This window comes from Toxorhynchites rutilus, chromosome 3 (genome assembly GCF_029784135.1).
Source record: "Toxorhynchites rutilus septentrionalis strain SRP chromosome 3, ASM2978413v1, whole genome shotgun sequence".
In the NCBI taxonomy this organism is placed as follows: Eukaryota; Metazoa; Arthropoda; class Insecta; order Diptera; family Culicidae; genus Toxorhynchites; species Toxorhynchites rutilus.
This window is the reverse complement of record NC_073746.1, coordinates 249,795,332-249,816,169: the sequence shown is the minus strand read 5'-3', so window position 1 is coordinate 249,816,169 and position 20,838 is coordinate 249,795,332. Positions and strand designations below refer to the sequence as shown.

General features: G+C 38.5%; 1 protein-coding gene across 3 annotated transcripts in view; it reads right to left on the bottom strand.

Moving 5' to 3' along the window:
- LOC129780156 (putative leucine-rich repeat-containing protein DDB_G0290503) overlaps positions 1-20,838 on the bottom strand; it is a 306,359-nt gene that overhangs the window by 12,673 nt on the left and 272,848 nt on the right. For all 3 annotated transcript variants that reach the window (XR_008743845.1, XR_008743846.1, XM_055788138.1), the window contains one exon: positions 29-418. Coding sequence is in view for 1 of the 3 variants with exons in the window: in XM_055788138.1 (XP_055644113.1) it covers positions 29-418 (390 nt within the window). In the remaining 2 variants the exon portion in view is untranslated. The remainder of the gene's footprint in view (positions 1-28; positions 419-20,838) is intronic.

The following is a 20,838-nucleotide window of genomic DNA, read 5'->3' as shown; positions in this document are numbered from 1 at the left end:
AAAAAAAACAATAATTGGATGCACTTACAACAGGTGTTTCTACACTGGTCGTCTCGACAGCGATTTCGTGATCCTGCGAGAGTGCTTCCAAATTGTTCAGCAGAGACAGTATCTGAAGCAGACACATTTTATCATCCTCATCGTAGCACACCCGTTTGGTCATGGTGACGATGCGCTTCCGCACGTCGTCCGTCGGGATTTGGTCCAGCAGCGAGAGGTCACAGCAGGGCGAAGGGACCCCACTCGTTCGGTGGTCCTCCAGATGGTGATGGCTGTTCGGAGAGGTTACCCCCGAGTCGGACCGTTCCGAGTGCATGATCAGATCATCGTGCTCCTTGTCCGTGTCGGTCCACACATCCTTCGTGGTGCTACCGTTACTGCTACCGACCGTTGGGCTGGCGTTGCTACGAAGGGACCACTGCCAGAGAGATAGAGAGAGAGAAAAGGGGAAAGTGAATGGAATGGAATCATCAGAATTACAAATGAAGAATTATGGCCTGGGCTGGTCTGTATATTGTACACCTGTTCCGCGGTATTTATTAGATGTGATTTGAAATTTCATACACAATCGCAGTAAAGTACTATATGGTCGATGTTAAGTCAGAGCGAACCAAGTCGCAAAATGAAAAACTTCAAGTTATTGATTGCATTATGTTAAACATTTTGTAAGCTACATCCCACATTCATCAGATTTGGAAAATCACGCGCACAGCAAGAATTACTTATCGGAAAAACTGCCATACAAATGAAACACAAATTTCTGTATTATTCCAGAATTAATCAAGCAAACGAAATCAAATTTGACATGTGGAGGTTTTGGGGTGCAATAAATGTTTCTATGGTGGCTCCTCCTCCTCTCTAAGGGAAGGGCTGCCAAATTTCTGAATAACTCGAGAACTGAAGAAGTTGCCGGAAGAGGAACAAATTAACGAAGCTCCTCTTGGGGACTGTTGGAGCATGATTAAAACAGCCATAGACAGCGTAGCGGAGAACATCCCAGGACAAGTGGGACGAAGACGACGGTACGAGTAGTTCGATGATGAGTGTCAGCAAGTGTCACAGAAGAAGTACGCTGCACGGGAGCTCATGCTGCGTCAAGTTACCCGTCAGAACGTGGAACGATATAGACAGAAGCGGAGACAGTAAACCCAACTCTTCCGGGAAAAGAAGCGCCGCCTGGAAGAGGAGGAGTCTGAAGAACTCGAACACCTGCACCGTTCTCATGAGACGCGAAAGTTCTACCAGAAACTCAATGCATCCCGAAAAGGCTTCATGCCGCGGAAAGAAATGTGTCGGAATAAGGATGCGTTGATGCAGTAAATAATGAAGATGTACCACCCCCAACGATAGGTGAAGTTAGGAATGCTATTGAACAGTTGAAGAACAACAAATCAACTGGCAAACATGGCATCGGAGCGGAACTAATCAAGATGGGCCAGGAAAAATTGGTTAGTTATCTGCATCGGCTGATTGTTAGAATTTGGGAAACAGAACAACTACCGCAGGAGTGGAAAGATGGGGTTATTTGCCCTATCTACAAGAAAGGGGACAAACTAGACTGTGAAAACTCTCGTGCAATCACGCGTTAGTATTAGTGAATAGCGTGCAAGATAGCATGCAGTTTGGGTAAAACAATCTAGCGCACCTGTAGTATACTACAGGGGCGCTAGCCACGAAGTCAAGCCACGAAGAACTCAAATAACGATACATGCACCCAGAAAATGTGTTACTAATAAAAAACTACCAAATCTTTGGTAATGTAAACATTAGTAAAATATGCATTGTTAGTTTGAGAAGCTCGAGAGCGGAGAACCTGGTCAGATGGTGCCTCGTTTCACTGGAGTAAACGTACCAATCGACGCTTGAGCTTGCAAAAAAACACTTTTGGTAAACAGTTTGCTTGATTACACAAAGAAAAAACGAAAAAGGCCACCGGGAGCGCGATAAATATTCTGCGCAATGCACATTGACATGAAGAAACAAATTGCGACAGTTCGTGTATTGTTCTCGTAAATGCAAGAAAAAATCACTCTACAAAATTGCATTTATGAATAATATCCGAAATGATTAACAAGCAAATTAAATTAAACGAATGCGTGGTCCTACGTCCGCGGTCGTGTCTTGGATACAAACCTCTATAATTTTTTTCTCTGATTGAACTATTATTAAACATGATCTTTGATGAAACCTAGGTTGAGTCCCATCAGAAAATATGAAAAATTGCGGGAATCAAATTATTACATACAGCATTGTCGCGCGAGCAACATATTTTTACACACAAATTATAACTTTTAAAGAAGCATTTTTTCCAAATAATTTTTAAAAATCCATGCAAATAAGAGAATTCCCTATCTAATCTAACAATATCAATGCCAGGACATGAAGAGCTTGAATGACGCCTATGCATATTAGGCTAACATATAATATTGTTCCTAATACCGGTATTGATACCGCTGAACGGAAGAGCGAACTACGGTTGAAAAGAACTGATTCACTTAGGTGAACGATTGGCGACTGAGTCGTAGTGCGTACTGGCGTGTTTTTGACGCAGAGATTGCTTCCGGAAAATGGGTGGAAAGCAAATCTCAACACAGGTCCGCGATTTGATTCGAGGTACTTCCAGCGTAAAAAGTCTCAACGAAACATTGCTGAGAAGTATTGGGTAACCCGTGATGCGGTCCAGCTGGTCATTCGGAAGCATCGGATGCTCGGCAGCGTGACCGATCGACCGGGAATAGAACCGAAACGCAAGACTGATGCAAGAACGGACACCCTAATCATCCAAGAAGTAAAGGAAAACTCAAGAACGACCATTCGGGCGTTTATTGAAAGGTTGGATCCTTCTCAATCGCACTATACGACGACGCTTGTGGGACGGGACCAGAAGAGCTACTTCGGGAATCGATCTGGCGTAGTGGTATCTATACATGCGGCGGTTACCTAACAGAGACAGCAAAACCAAGCTGCCTGGGGTAAATCGGCATTGCGGAAATATAAAAGAATGGGGGAGCTTTTGTTCCCATCGAAATGTGTTCCCTAACAGAGGCATCAAAACCAAGGTGCCCGGGGGATATCGGCATTGCAAATATATGCAAGTCGGGGGCATTTTTATATTGCAAGTAAGGTGAGTGATACGATTAAATCTAACAAATAAAATTTAAACTTCAATGTTGGTTGCTTCGTGAAATTTCATATCAATGATCGTGTATTATGAAAAATTTAGCACAAGTGTAAGTGTAAAATTGTATAGGGTAGCAGTTGTGTTAAAAATGACTTGATATATGAAACGATTTAATTCAATTTTCATAAATAAGAACCAAAATGTGTTCGAGCTCGACAACGGCTCGTTCGGTTTAAGCTGTCTGTTTTGTTGTGTTCATTTTCACCCAAGGAAAGTTTATACGGCGAGAAAAATTGGAAAAGTAAAGAAATATTCGAAAAAGTGATTTCCCATATGCTCTACATATAGTATTAGATGTTGTTAGTTTAATTAAAATTCGCATTGGGTTGAATAAACACTCAGAAAGTAAAAATTATAAAAGAAAATCACCTTTTCCATTTCCAATACGTTTTCTCTATATTAAAGTAACATGTTTTTACTAATGAGAAAATGAATAATTATGTTCGGTATTGATAATTATCTTATATTACATTGATGAGTTTTTTTTCTTTATTCCATCCATACATAGCACAGGAGGTATCTCGTCTAGGGTCACAGAGAGCGGTTTTCATCATATCTCATTCCACTTCGGCATTTTCTATGGTGATACGCACCATCCAACGACTAATTACCATCCTTCTGTCATCATCACTCGGCTGTAAACACTGGTGGAGTGAACAAACAATACCCAACAACCAAACAAAACAAACAAACAAACAAATAGTGAAATTATTCAAACATATTCAAAATCAACCGATAGCCTAACGAAATTCTACGTCAACTATGCAGTCGTGTCTCGGACACAACCCTCCTGTGACTTTTTTACGCGATTTTTTTTCTGTGTGATTTCATTTTGCGCGAGAGCGTTCGCGAGTGTGGTTGTGACGAGTGCGTGCCGGTGATGGGGCAATCTTTTTTTTTACGTGATTCTCTCGAAATTATGCGATTTTTATTCACGCGATTTGCTAAAAATGACGCGATTTTTTTAAAGCGATTTTTTTTCGCGCACACATCAGTCGCGTAAAAAAGAATTAAGTGTAATTGTCTTCAAAGTTACGTGTGAAGTTTCCATCCGTGTCTTTAGGTACACATCTTTCTCCTTTTTTGTTATTAATTTTCGGTTTTAGGAACCATCACACGAGAATTCTCATTCCCCTGAAACAAATGAACGAAGTTCTCGCAACATCATCTGTTGAAAAACATTGAGAAGAAGTTTTTATGAAAACTTTTACCTAGCGTAAACCATTCTTTATCCACAATTGTTGAGCAGGCGATTATGCTCGTGTCGCACTGTAGCAAAATATATAAAACAGTTACTTCCGCACGAGTTTGAAGGAACAACCACCCCAAAAGCCATCATTTAATTATACCCGCTAAGGTCACTCCAAATATCTCACGAGCACGCTTGGGGCGACTTAATCAGGCTGAACTTATTCTATGTCGCAGAACAAATTTGTGCTCTGATCTGCTCCGTGTGATTACCTTGAGTGAGCAACCGACTATTTAATTTAGTCTCACTTCATCTCAGACCGATGGTTTCGGTTAGTTAAAAAAAAAAGAACTAGACAAAGAATGGAATGCAAAGGTCAGTTCCCTGATTGTAAATACACCTCGAGATTCGTTCCATGCATTACATGCATGCTTGGAGGTGCTTTATTTGAGCAACAGCCCGCGAATTATCGTGAGAATAATCTGAAACCACAGGGTACAATACTTCTCACAGACCATAACCAAAAAGCCTAAGCCTCACTGTTTACTTCCGACAGCACGGTGCGATTTCAATGCGCGTTCCAAAGAAGCAACAAAGCCTCCGCGTGGCTAACACAGGCCTCCAAGGAATGGTATCCGAAAACCTGCTCAATTAATGTGGTTGAATGCATCAATCATTATTTTTTGGTGCGTGTTGTTTATTTCTCTGCCTAGCAAACAAACCTTAAACGAGTGAGGCAAGCAGATGAATGTTGTTTTTGTTTGTATTATGTTTTCGGGAGACAGAAAATGTTTTCCATTTCACCTGTAGAGGAGATGGTATTGTCGCGTTACATGTATACATTCCTTGATGAGAGGAAAAAGGGTAAGAGAAGACTACTAATTACTGTTGATAGGCAACATTAGTTTCTAATTTGCTCATTGATTTGAGATTTCCCAGGGTAAAACACGAATGACATATTTGGAAGGCGTCCAGCGAAAATTACGCATCAACAAACAGTCGTAAACTCGTAATTCACTTGTTTCCTTCGTTTACCTTCTTCCTGTGCAGTCCATCTCAATTCATTCACAATGTGAGCATTAGGCTATCCCGTCAGCACCAAGTCGGATAAGAAAAGGGAAAACATCGAAGAAGGGAGAGTTTGGCAGCAAAACCTTAATTGCAGACGGAAAATGTACATAAATTTGCACCCTAATTGCCAAATTACTCCCCGGGCGAAGGCGCTGGAGAAATTACACGTGATAATTCACAAGCTGGCAGGTCGGATTAGTTTGTTTCATGCGAGGGTTATTAGATCGGATGGGAAGCCTATATTTCAGACGCTCCCCGACGCACCGATAGACAATCGGTTGAAAGTTGATGGGAGATCCAGTTTTCGACTGTGCCGATATTATCGCCCGCCAATTGGGCCGTGTAGTTTTGGAAAATAACGTAACGAGCGGAAGGTTAAAGTGTGTTCCAGCGAAACGATATCTCCAAGAGATGGGGTGTGAAAGTAACAATGGTCTTGCTTACGCGGATTGAGTTAATCCATCAAAAAACCAACGATCATCACTTGGAGCCGTTCGACCGACCGTATGAATGGGTGCTGGAATCTACAAGATCTGCTTGAGGCACGCCACACGGTCAATATCGTGTCAGGTTCATTAACTCCACGGCAAGCGCGCGTTAAATTAAAACGATGAACGAACGGACCGAGGGGTGTGCAAGTCCTAAGTTTGATACGTTTAAATGATTGCAACGCCTCAAATGCGACGAACCCGACACGGATGAATGAGAAATTTGAATCAAATGGGGTGGAAGCAGTTTGGGCAACGCTTAGCTGCTGCTGACGGAAATTGTCAATGAACTTCGTCTGTCCATAGTCCACAGTCCATTGTTATGAAACACAGTTGCAGGATTCAGTAGCACCGTGTGGATTGTTTTAGTGGTGTTCACTTGCACCGGAAACTTTTCTGGTTGAAATGATTCGCGACCCGTGAAACTACAAGTTATGTAGGTATTTTCTTCTTGTGTAGCAGAAACATTTCACTAAATACAACAATAACTACAGCAATCGTTCGTTTACGACAACAGGCCTAACATTTGTATGATGCCAACAACGAATCAACTTTTTTAAAAGTTTTTTTTTTATTTTTTGACATAGGACTATGTCTTTGATTTCTATATAGGGGGGTCACTCTACGAAAAATATAACGATTTATTAAGAGTTTTCAAACGCATATTAGACAGGAAATTTATCCACAATTTTTTTTTTGCTTGAAACATGAACAGTGAATATAGTAAAAAAAAGTTAACAATTTGACGATTTAATTGGGTATGTTTTCTTCGATTGCACTATCCAATCGCTTCTCCCCGACGCAATGAGCAATCTTTTTGCCGAAATTCGGGCGCTAGCTCATAATGTGAGTTGATGCGTAAAATGAATTATTCTCCATTTACCGATAATAGGCATTAATTTTATATTATAGTGTATGTTGTCCAATCAATTTGTGCTCAATTCATGTTTTTATCGTGTAGGTCTCACTACTAACAATTTGTGTAATTTTGGTCCAGGATGTCATAATATCGAGTATGTTGTTTGGTTATGTGATAATGAAATAAATGAATTTAAATGGCTGCTGATTTAGTAGATCGAAAGGGTATACCCACGTAAATCAGATTATGATAGCTTGAGTAGTCGCGATTTTACAGGGTTATAAAGTTATTACAAACAATGTTCCGGACAACGTGGTAACGAAGGAGATAATGCTATTTTTATCTATAATATATTTTTGTAGTCATAGATTGATTTGACTCAGGCTTATGTTTATGTAGGTCTTAACTATTTAGACTTGTGTTTAAAAATGATACATGATGACTCTTTGTCTTCTTCTGCATGATTGAATTAACAGAAGAAAAGGGTAGTAATGGCTTCAATGGTATTTTTGTGTACATTTTCGAACAGAATGCGGTACCGAATTCTACCACGTTATGTCATCTAACCCGTTTAATGGATACAGGTACATACAGGAAACGGTTTTTCCAGGACATCCATTTGATGTATCAAAAGAAAAAAATACAGATTTTGAACAATGAAAAACTCAATTTAAATGCAATTACTACACACAATCACAGTCCTATGTCAAGATCCCGTCCGTGCCCCTAGGCTCAGACCCATCAACTTTTTTTTATTAATATTGACTGTTGTGTAAAAAGTTCACCTAACTACCGAATGTTCAGTGATCGGTACTAACTAACTAAGGGACTAAAACGAGCCTAGTTCTTCATGTGTATCCCAATGCATCCAGGAGATGTATTTAAGTGGAAATTAGCATTTAGAGCTCGACAGTTATTCTCTAGACAAAAACTGTCTTCGACAAAGTGGTTACATACGATAGAACGCTCATTTTTATGTTATCAAAAATAGGGTGACCAAAATTTTCGACGAAATAAAAAATCTAACTTTCTTATCTTTATAGATAGAGGTAAACATAGTTCGACAATGTTGTAGTCCGCGTTATTTGAGACATCTTTGTAGAACAAAGTTTTTTTTCTATCTCTTGAAATAACCGATATAGCGCCTTTTTCTATGTTACGTTAGTCATCATGAAAAAAAACTGTTTTTTTTTTGCTCTAACTTTTATATATAAAATTCTACATACAAACTGTCTTCGGAAGATTTTTAGAGCTAACCAATACAAATATTAGTGCAATGCAGAACATGTCAATATCTCAACTTTACTCAAAGTTATTAATATTTCTTCCCAAAAAATACGCTCTTTTCAATTGTTTATCATTCTTTCTGGGGCAAACATAAACAAAGTTTATTGACGGCATTTGAAAGAGCATATTTCAATCTACATGATGTGTGTGATTTTCAACACTATATTATTTTTTATGTTTGAGCAAATTAAAATTGAAATCATGAGTTTTTGGATAAAAAACCATCAATAATTTTAAGTAGGATTAAGATTTTGACAAGTTCTGCATCGCAACATGTTGGAATTGATGAGCTCTAAAAGTTGTACGAAGACAGTTTTGATGTAGAATTTGAAATATAAAAGTTAAAGCAAAAAAAACCGTTTTTTCATGGTCACCCTAATGATAGAAAGATAGAAAAAAGTTTCGTTGTTTAAAATGATTGGGGCTACAACATTATTGAACTATGTTTATCTCTATCTATAAAGATAAGAAAGTTAGATTTTTTATTTTATCGACAATTTTGGTTACCATATTTTTGAAAACATAAAAATGAGCGCTCTATCCTATGTAACAACTTTGTTGAAGACAATTTTTGTCCACAGGACAAATATATCGCACAAAGTCGTTTTTGGCGCTTTCTATCTAAGTTGCATTAGGATAACCATGAAAAAACGGGTTTTTTTGCTTCAACTTTTATATTTCAAATTCTACATCAAAACTGTCTTCGTACGACTTTTAGAGCTTATCAATAGCAACATTTTGCGATACAGAACTTGTCAATATCTTAATCCTACTTAAAATTATTGATGTTGTTTTACCCAACAACTCATGATTTCAATTTTAGTTTATTCAAACACAAAAAAACATAGTTTTGAAAATCACGTACTACATGGAGTGAAATTTTTTCTTTTAAATTCCGTCAACAAACATTTTTTATGTTTGCCCCAGAAAGAATGACAAACAAATGAATAGAGCGTGTTTTTTGTGAAAAAAATCAATAACTTTGATTGAAGTTGATGTATTGACAAGTTCTACATTTCAAAATGTTTGTATTAGTGACTCCGGGTTATCTAGTAGGCAGAGAATAAATACTTCGAAGTGGCAAATATTCTGCATCCTAAAGATTGGATGAATAAACAAAACTTGTCATGGAGTATTTCTGATGTTATGGGGGGGGGGGTGCTGTACAGGACACGACCGCATTTTTAACGCAGGACTCGGAGTTATTTTATTCAAATCTCTTGTTAATTGCTTCGAATATTATTTTAGAATTCTGATTATTTTTTGGATTCTTTTTCAATCGATTTTTTTGCGTGATTTTCTACGCGATTTTCCTGAAATTACGCGATTTGCTCGAAATTACACGGTTTTTGCGGCATACAACAATCGCGTAAAAAAAAGAATTCATTGTGCATGGAAATGTTTGAATAAACTCCTTGTTCTTCTTAAACGATCAAAATCTGCTACTATCGTGGCGGTTTTTTCGCAACTGGCTCGCACTGTGACTACAGCAGGTTATACTACCATTATCAATCTATGAAAAAGCATAAAACAACAATGTATACACCATCCGTCTGATGCACAGTGGCGCCTGAACCTGAAATAAACAATAAAAACGTTCTCGCGCTATACCGATGTTTACGAGTCAAGGTGTCTCTGAAGAAGTTGCTCGAAATGCTATCCCGCATGTTATGAAAAACAATATTAAGTTGTAATTTCTTTTAAGGGGGAACCCCACTCTAGAAGGTCGAAAAAAACGGATATTCGTGATCTTTTTTCGAATGTTGAAATTAAAGATGGGTGTTGGGAAATTTTGGTGATTGGTTGAGATATATTTGAAGATTTCTTTGGTATGTTTTGGATGCCAATATGGTGATTATTATATAGCTCTCTAAAACTGGTGGTACGTTTTTCTCAAGGTCAATAGACTGATCTGACTGAAATGTATGTAAAAATGAATTATTTAAAATGTTACGTTACCGTTTTGCATAGAAAATTTCAACTGAGTACTAATAAAAATAACGCAAGTAAATATTACTTTGAGATGTCGAAGTTACTCTAGGAACGTTAGTTCCACATAAAAAAAACCTTTATTCTGCTACAAGGTGAATTGTGCTCGCCGGTATTCTACTGAGGGAAACACAGATTATTTTATTTTATTTAACCAGAATACATGACACAAGACATTTGTCTTATTTCATTATTATCTTATATTAGACCAACCAAAACGTGAGAAAAATCCGTTGAGATAATGACTCACTTTCCATTGTTCAACAGTTTGTTCTACGTTAAATCCATATTCTAGATCTTGAAAGCATCGCCTATCGTTAACCACAACCTTTTCCCATCTTTCTGGTCGTAAACGGATTCCACACCTGAAGAAATGCTGGTCTTTCAAAGCGATCCACACGAATCAACCCAATGTTTCGTAGCAATGCCATTCTTACGACCCTCTTCGTTAGAATGGTATTGCTGTTCTGCCAGGTCATACGTCATCGAACGGAATAGATGGTGGCCGGAAGGGAAGAAAAGATATCTGGAGAATATAGCGGACGTGGTGGGATATCCTATTGGAGCTTTCCCATCAAAGTTTAAACGACTGGAGCAACATGGTGGCCATGGAAAGAAACATCACGAATATTATCGCTTTATATCATAATAGATCCACTTTCCATTCCCCGTAACAATCCGATGCACGAATCCTTTTCGTTTTCGACATTGGAGCAGTTTTTTTTTGTATTCAGTTTTATTCGAGAGGTTCCACACGATTTTTTGTGCAATATATCGAACCGCGGCAATCAAAATAGTACTGGTAGTAAATGAAACCAAATATTGTTTACAAGTTTTTAAGTTTCGCACAACAAGTTCAATTTTTACTGCATTGAAATATAGAGTGTCGTTTCAAATAAGCACCATTTGCAGGTAGTTTTTGTATTCTGTTTCCATTGGATGAAAAGTATAACTGAAGAGCATCGAATGCTTGTGGAAGTTTATGGTGACTCTGCTCCATCGGATGGGTTTTATAAAGACTGGTTTGCCCCTCCCGATAATACACGTAGATAACTGATTAGGTCACGAAAGTTGAGGATATGTAAAAAAAAGACGGGTGTGTAATGTCGGGGACATAACCGGAGTGACGTAGGACTATACAAAGGGGACAGCTTTTGTTAAATATATATTTTAAATATATTGTTTTATTTTCTTCTCCTACGTGAATACCTACCTATCTACCTGAAAAATGAATTAGTTTACTGTTTACTCTTTATGAACATGTTGGTGGTTCTGAAAAGAACCTTTGGTGTTGTGTTTCGTTTTTATGATGTGATGCGATGCGATGCTAAACGATGCCAAACAACCACACTGGTTTACGGCTTGAAAGAAAATGAGAATTTTTTTGGGATCCGCGCGTTTTGTACTCTAGCGGTACACACTCACAGGATAGAGACAAATCGGCAGACTCAGCCAAAGGGGCGAGTCCAACGAGACGAACGAATGAGCTTTAAAAGGCAGCGATAAAATCGAAGATGGCGCTGATGACCATACCGCAAATTAAATATAATAAATGTTTCGAGGATTGGAGTGCTGGCATAAGTGTGTTGCAGTCGATGGGGAGTACTTTGAAGGGGGCTGTATCGATATTGATGTATAGTCAAAAATACACTCATTACGATTTGTTCGCTCGTTGGATTCACATGCAGGCTAAAAAGGGTCCTTTTCAGGATCACAAAATTATCTTCCATCTAAAGAGTTTATTATTTCGTTATCACTTGATATCCCCATCTTGTTCGGCTAAACTTTCCTGTTTAGCGATTGCGTTTGCCACTCGCCACAGCTTTCATAGTTGGAAAATTTCTTCCCATCCATCTTGTGACATATTGTACAGTAAATTACATTCAATGGCACGTCGCATTACCACCACTCAGTATCGGATTGGAGGTAATTTTAACCTGTAATTGAACATTTGCGATGACAGTGGTACAGTATCGACCTTCAATGTGGGGTCATAATTTGGACCCTGCACTCTATGTTTACAAAAATGACCAACTAAATATGTCGCATTATAGGTCCGTCCAATTAGCTAAATGTCGAGCTAAATGTAAATTACTGTACTTTCAATCTAGAAGCAATTTGAGAATTGGTGAAAATTGTATAATCGGGAAAGTCAATAAGCTCAGAACAACTGCTAAATTCACATACTCATCATATCCTGGCAAACAAATTATGAAAAAATCAATTTGTGTTTTATTATTATTTTGGATATTATTTTCGAATGCATGTTATACAACTTATACAACTTCGTAAACTCTTTTTTGAAAGGTTTAATGGCCCTGATAAGCGCCGTGTTTTATGGAATGGTTCCAATTTAGAAAACTTAGTACTTGTGGTTTTGAAAAAAACCACTTCGAACACTCTCGATGCCGCCTTGTTCTGGATTTGCCACCAAAGCAGTTTGTATAAAGAACAAACTTTTTTCTTCTGCTACCTGCTGCCGTTTTGCGATTGCGTTTGCCACCCGCCACTCGCTGCAACTGCTTGTTGTTGTCTTGGTGCCCACGGAACCGATTGTGGTCTGTTCTGAATGCGGATTTTCGTATCGTCGCGATCCTCCTTTGCTCCTTTGCTCCTTTGCCATGTCCAGACATGGCTGCTTGTGTTGGTTTGTTGATGTGATGTGATGCGAAACGATGTGGTGTATGGTTTGGATGAGAATGATCCTTACGGCAGCGGAGCGGGGATTTTTAAGCTGACTGGCTGACTCGAGAATTACGCATGTGTTTTCTTTTTCCTTTCCAATCGTGCTTCATTGTATTTCGCTGCTGCTCTGGTTGCCCGTCTTGGTCGGTACGATTTGAGGAGCACAAAATGGACCAATCAAAAATGGGCACATAGTGTATTTGGACAATGCTTGATATTTCAAAATTATTCAATTGTTTATCTCAAGAAAAATGAAATGATATTCGTTATGATAGATGCGTAGATATATTTCCTATCAATTGATGCAAACACCTGTGCGATCTATTGAGAAATGCCCGAGTTATAAGCGTTCCAAATCTTGCATTTTTTCCTACTTGTTCAGTGCCTAGATTTCCATTTCACCCCCTATATCTTCCGGTTAGACGTAGTCCTACGTCAACACGTTGTATTCATATTTATAAAATCCATAAACATTGACTTTTTATTAAATTTTTTTTTTTAAATAATAATTAATTATAATTATAATTTTCACAATTATGGATTGCTACACAAAGCGCGTAAAGTGCTCTATTGCAAATTGCGCAAATTAGATTTAATATTTTCTCTTTTTCGTTCTTTTTATTATTACATTCTACACATCGCCTTAAATTTGGCCCTGATAACTTCTAAAGCGCTTTTCAAAAATCTCTTAAATCCATCGAAGATGGATGAGCAATGAGCGATGGAATCTATTTTTTTTTTCGATTTGTACCTCAAATATGTTCCCGGAAGACGAAATCCTACGCCAAAAGGTGCCAAGTCAAAAATATTGGCATAAAACAAGAAGAGCATACTCTTACTTTTGGCATATAACACGAGGAGCACTGGTTGCAAACTTACCTTTGCTAAGTTTTTTTTTGTTCTGGCCGTAGGTGAATCAGTTTGGAAGAAAGATGGAGCAACTAATTTTCAAACATATCCACGCTGGTACAGAAAATCCTATTTCTGCTGAGTGCTCATTTGTACCTGAAAAACCCTTATTTTGTAGACGTGTGCGTCTTCTCACGTGATTCTAAAAATGGTGTCAAGAAAGAGGAGCAACGCTTGAAATTGCTCAAGCAAAACTCTTTCAAACAAACAATTTGATAAATAAACAGTTGGGGTAGGTGATTGAATAGATGAATTAAATAGATGGGAAAACTGGAACTAGAGAAAAATAAATGATATGAAAAATATGAACATTCATTAAAAAAATGTTCATTCAATTGAGAAATTTTTCTCACGGGGTGAGGGAAAAAGTTAATCGATTTGGCAACGTGAGGTATTTGGAGAACATTTGTCAACAATCAGAAAGCCTAGATGTAGACTGTAGAGTTTTAAGAAGGTCGTGCATAGCAATCTGAATATAAAATTACTCATAGTTCTTCGTCGTAATAATCAACAAAGTTGAGAATGAATGTCTCCAACCAAACTATATTTAATGCGTTTTGGATCAGCATGCTAACTTGTTGTGATTAATTTGAACAAGAATTCGAAGTGGATGGTATGTGATCTATTTTTTTATATAATACTAGCTGACCCGGCAAACTTCGTCCCGCCCAAAATTTGTTTTTTGGTATCAATACCTTCAAACATTCACGTTTTCTTACTAAGCGCAAGTTCATGAGTCCAACCGCAGAACTGTTCATTGATTCATCTTCTTATTGACCCTTTACAATTTACTTTCAATATAAATTTCCTAGGACTTCTATTAAAACTCGTCATTATAATATCAGATTATTTCAGACACAATTATCGTTCAAGATTTTTCAACCACTTGCAAATAACATGTTTCTCCGTTACATGGAATAAATATTTGATACAGAAAATAATATAGAATAAAGACAGACCCCTTCCATCTTCTTCCCTTAGAGAGGGGGGAGAAGTATCTATTCACCATAGAAACGTTTCGTGCCCCTTAAAATCTTCACATGCCAAATTGGGCTCCATTTGCATGATTAGTTTTTGAGTTATGTAGAAATTTGTTTTTCATTTGTATGACAGCCCTCCCTGAGAGAGGGGGAGAAGTGTCGAACTACCATAGAAACATTTATTACATCCCAAAAACCTTCACAAGCCAAATTTGGTTTCGTTTGCTTGATCAGTTCTCGAGTTATGCAGAAATGTGTGTTTTATTTGTGTGGGAGACCTCCTTAGAGAGGGGGAGGAGTGTCGAACAACCTTAAAAATGTTTCTTCCCCATAAAACCTTCACATGCCAAATTTAGTTCCGTTTGCTTGATTAGTTCTTGAATTATGCGGAAATGTATGCTTCATTTGTATGGCAGCCCCCCTCCCCCCTCAGAGAGACGGGAGGAATGTCTATTCGCCCTAGAAAGGTTTTGTGTATCCTAAAACCGTCGCATGCCGAATTTGGTATTTTCTTGATTAGTTTTCGGATCATGCAGAAATTTGTTTTTCAATTGTATGGCAGCTCCCCCTTAGAGAGGGGGTGGAGTGTCTAACCACCATAGAAACATTTTTTTTTTATCCAAAATATATATTTTTATCAAGGCTCATATGGCGTCAACCTGGCGGGGCCGGGAGTTCAATATTTCGACAATGTTTGCCTTATAACTATGTTAGTAATATGTAACCGATTACTCGCGGTTGGCTCGATGTTAGTATTACAAGTGTTTTCGTAATTGTGATGTTGCTGTCTCCAATGCTCTGTACCTGTGCCCGACACGGGATACTTCCTTCTGGGATGCAGCTGACCATTAATCAGCAACGCCCCCTAGTCTGTACCCCATATCTAGCGTGGTGCGTCTTCTCGACTCGAGGAATCCAGGATAGAATGATCACTAGCCGGCGCAAACAACAGCTCGTGTAGAGTTGTCATGAGCGGTACAACTTTTGGCTCTTGTCGAATGATCAGTTGACTGTACAACCTTTGGCCCGTGTATCTGTAAAGAGTGTGTGTATGTATTGCCGCGACTAAGTAAAAGTTTATAGATCGGATAGGAGGGATATGAAACAGGGACACAACGAAGGAAACATCATTAAACGTTGACATCGGCGTTTCTGAGGAACAGGTATAGATGAAGCAGAAGATCAGGATCACGGCTACCTAAGATATCCCGGACGAGGATATCCGATTGTCTGCCTTTTGCTCTCAGTGCTCTAGAGAGATAGAAACATTTATTCCACCATAAATCCTTCACATGCCAAATTTGGTTTCGTTTGCTTGATTAATTCTCGAGTAATGCAAAAATTTGTGTTACATTTGTATGGCAAATGCAACACAACGTCTTTCTTCAATAAGATACGACAACCCTGTTTTGGATTATGGAAAGAAGACGATGAAATGGTATAACGCCCAGAGGTCCACGGCATTCGATTTCAATTTTTCAACTATTCTATCACGAGATTAACATGGAAATCATGATACTACGGTTAATTAAATCCATCAAAGATTTCACTATCCTTGACATCGTTATGTAATTCTAGGTAAAGCCAAACCGTTGGTTTCGAGAATGGCTCCGCTTCCAGGAGACTGCCTCACGCCATTTACTTCCGTAGTACTGAACTATCTAGAACCGCTGAATGTACGTTTAGGTCGCAGTTGTGTGAAGAGTTATGTCGCTTTGTTCTCGAGTCTTACTGTTGGACGATTCATTTCGAGATAGTCCATACTCTATCAACAGAATCTGTACAATTGAATCCAACAGTAGAATTTGTGCAAAGAGATCTTAATTCCACGGAAAAAAATGGCACATTGACATCGAAAAAGACATGATTTTGATGGATCAAACCATCAAAATGAACCGAAACGCGTTGCATAACAACGTTGTAGGGTTACAACGTTTTACACAAAAAATGCATTGACGGAGACAATAGCGATTTTTATTATGTTATGAATGAACTGGGGAGCTGAATAGGTAACTGATCACATTCAAAAATGTAATTCCATTATCTAAGTTTAAAAAAAAAAAATATTTATTTCATTTATTTGCGATAATTTATAGGTCTTAATGTTGACGAAGAAGTTTATTCACATTGGAAATGACATACATGCTTTAAGAATCGTAAATTATCCTTCTCAGTAATTCGAGTACAACCAAAACATCTTGTGCAAGCGATTCAATGCAATATCCAGCGATCAATCAAACCGAATCGATTTGAGTTAGGCTCCGCCATTTATCTTTATTACATACAATCAGCTGTCTTGTGGTTAGAAACATATGTTCATTACAAGAGTAATTCTGTGTGGAAAAGTAAACAACATAGTACGAACGAAGCCAATCGATTTCCGCAAGTGCCACCATTCAGTACATGCATTCTCGCCAGCACTGAATGACTAATAATAACAAACCGTTAATAACGGATAATTTATAGAATCATTAGTACAAATACGATAATTGATCGATAGAAAAACGAAACTCCAAAAACTGCGACATACCATTCAATCAATTCTCGGTGCAGGCACAATTTGCTATTGGCGATCGATTATTCCTCGTGGTTGGTCTTTGCGGCAAAACTACAGTTAAAAATCACAAGTCACATACATACACACACACACAAGTCACCGAAACTCTGGACTGACGCCAGACAGACCACTCAAACTTCTCAGGATCTGGATATGGTCGTCGATACTTTTCGCTCTGCCAATGTCATAAATTAACGTTCCACCGCCTAATCTCCTCTTACTACTATAACTGAACTCGTGACACCCTAGGCTGAACCGTATGGCGCCATCTCTCATCTCAACACCACAGGCTTTGGAACAACCATGTGAACACTTTTGTTTTCATTATACTTTCCCGCTCGACTAGATTGCAGTTCCATAAATCAAGGATTAGAATCGGTTTAGGCCGGGGGAAACAACAACTTGACATTAAAGCTATTGGGTGGTTTCTTGGGAACTGCGGCTTCTACACAACAGCGGCAGCGTCAATCACTGTCGGCGGCAATTAGATGTAACCGTTCGATTGATCCGAAAATATCGCGCGCGCAAAAAAAAACATCACATCACCGTCTGGAAGTAGCACTTGAACTTTCATGAGCATTAACTCCGCGCTCCTTCCGAATGACACGGATCAACACGCCCTGAACACAATGTCCGAACCGACTCCCTCACATTCGCGATCCCAACTGAGGGCTTGTGGATACCGACAATTCACCCAAAGCCACGCCGAAAACAACAAAGCAAACAGCAAAAAACAACAACAAAAAACAAGTTATGAGTGTGCAAAGACGCGGAACGCATACGATCGCGTCGACTCTCTGTTTAGAAAATGGTGCACAAAGAAGATCGATATTCCGGGCGGACAGGTAAGCCGTTGCGGCGTGTTTATCACGATCGGATGAAATTCGTGGCCCATAATGACTACACGTCGAAGTCGTTATTGCTGTTTTCTTTTTTTTTTCGAATCCTCCAATAGAAAGTAACAGTTTGGCATTTGACAGCCATCGGCCGGAGCTTCGCAAAAGTTTGTAACTTGATGGCGATCCTCGCTTGGCAGGCGCATTCAGGGGTATGACTAAAACGTCAAATCCCTCATATTGCCAATGTACCCAATATTGCTGCGATTTACTGACATTTTGGTTCTGACAATTACTGTTGTTTACAACACGGTCCGATTATATAGTTAAATAGTGGCTAACTTTAAACTCCATGTTGAATCTGAACACCTCCATGTGAAACCGAAATATGAAAATCGCTTATGCAGTTAGAAATAAAGCAGCTCAATTTCCGCGATTTCAACGATTTCAATCCTCGCAAATGATATGTTGGTAAACAAATGACGCCATATTGATTTTGACTTTGGGTAGCCTATATTCAATTGATGTCTAACCCCTGGGCGCATTAGAGACATCGTCATAGTAGTTGACTAGCTTATTTCTGTGTGTATTTTAGCTTCAGTAATATTTATATTGTAAAACTAGGTATTATTTGGGAGATTGATGCAAATTTGACTGTTGATTTATTATGCGAACCGTAACTTTTATGCAAGCCTTATGCCTTATGCCATTTATTAAGATGTCTTGTGTTTATTATTCCTATTAGTGTGTTTTCTGGATTAGTGAATAAACTACCGAATAAGATTCCATTCAGGATGCTCTAATGATAGCAATAGGGCAACAAAGAAACGAACTGATGAAATCCAATTTTTTTTACCTATTCATTTCTTGCGAAGATCAGCAAACCATGGAATGGTTGAGGAAGAGGGTCCCAATATAACCCTGGGAAATAACACGAACCTTCTCTAGACACAAAAAATATACCGCGTCCAAAAATTCTTTAATGATGATGATGACCCACCTCATACCCCTACAAAGGTTTGAACAGGTCGATTTATCTTATAGATAGTATTTATGTTTGCATTAAAGTTAAGAGACCAGCATTATAAAGCAAAAACAAAAACGAACTGACTCTGTTGCAGGCACGAATTTCTATTAATCGAACATTATAAATTGGCGGAAACTGTAAAAAAAAGCAATGTTTCTATCCGTATCGACATTGACATAATCATAGTCTCAACTTCAGATCCAAAGCTTTCTTAAGGCCTGTCAAGAAAATTTCCAACCCGGGAAGATCCTTGACTGATTGGGAATTTAACCCAACATCTAAAAGTGCCAACTAAGAACATATTAGAGATTTGCCACTATTCAGAAATAATTGATATAACCATCTTATGAAAAGATAGTTTACGACAATTCTGAATGAGCTATCCCCATTCCAGTTTCCACTTCAGACCCCCTATAAAATTTCATTGTATATCAGTATTCTGCCAGTGTTCACTATTAACATAGTCCAGACCTACCAAACGTGCGCGAGGCTCAAACTTTCGTAGACAATGCTCGTTATTATTTTTTACAATATACATTAACAACAAAGAAAAAAATCATCATCATCATCAGTACGAACATGGTAGTTTTATCTGTAAATGAATTTTGTAAATGTCAATCAATTATAAACATAAATAAGTTATTAAGCAAAAATTTGATGGAAACCAGTTTAAAAAACAGATTTTACGTGTGAAATACACATTTTCTTAAACTCTGCCATTGTTGCCGCACGTTTTATTTCTCTGGGCATCGAATTGAAAAAATTTATACCTTTATACAGGGTTTTCCAACCTTAAATTCCGAAAGTAAATTGAAATAAAACACAATTAGAATTCGAATTTCGATGAAACTTTTATTTCAAATTAAAGTTTGGTTTATGCCATTATGTGTGAAATACAACATCATTCAAATGTCCACCTAGGGCTTCCTCGCACACTTTGATCCGGAACAGGTAATTTTCGATGACTTTTCGGCACATATGGGGCGGTATCTCGGTCATAACTTCACGAATGTTGTCTTTCAAATGTTCAAGAGTTTGCGGAGAGTTGGCATAGACACGGTCTTTCGCATAACCCGACAAAAAAAAGTCTAGCGGGTTCAAATCGCATGATCTGGACGGCCAATTGGCATCACCAAAACGCGAAATTATGCGTCTCTCAAATTTCGTTCGCAATATGGCCATGTTCGGTCGTGTTGTGTGGCACGTGGCGCTGTCCTGCTGAAACCACATGTCATGCGTATCCATATCTTCAATTTGTGGCAAAAAAAATCGGTTAACATGCGGCCATAGCGCTCACCATTCACAGTTACCGTCTTGCCGTCCTCATTTTCAAAGAAATACGACCCGATGACTCCACCAGACCATAATGCGCACCGAACATTCCATGGTCACCACGCTCTAATTTTTGTACCAGTTGGACTTTATATGGATGTAGTCCAAATGCAAAATTCGCCACAATGATGTGTTTGACAAGCCCAATTGCTGAGCACACTGTGGAATCGAAACATTCGCGTCATCCTCCACACTGGCAGCAACAGCAGCAATATTTTCGGCCGAACGCACATTACGATTATGCACAGGTTTCACAATATCCGCTACGGATCCAGTTTGTTCGAATTTACACACTACATTAGCGATTGTGTGCTCTGTAGGCCGTCCATGACGACCAAAATCTGTCCGTAATGCTCGAAAAACATTTGCCGGTTTTTCATCATTTTTATAGTATAATTTAACAAAATTAACACGTTGTGCGATGCTAAAACGATCCATATTGTAAAAT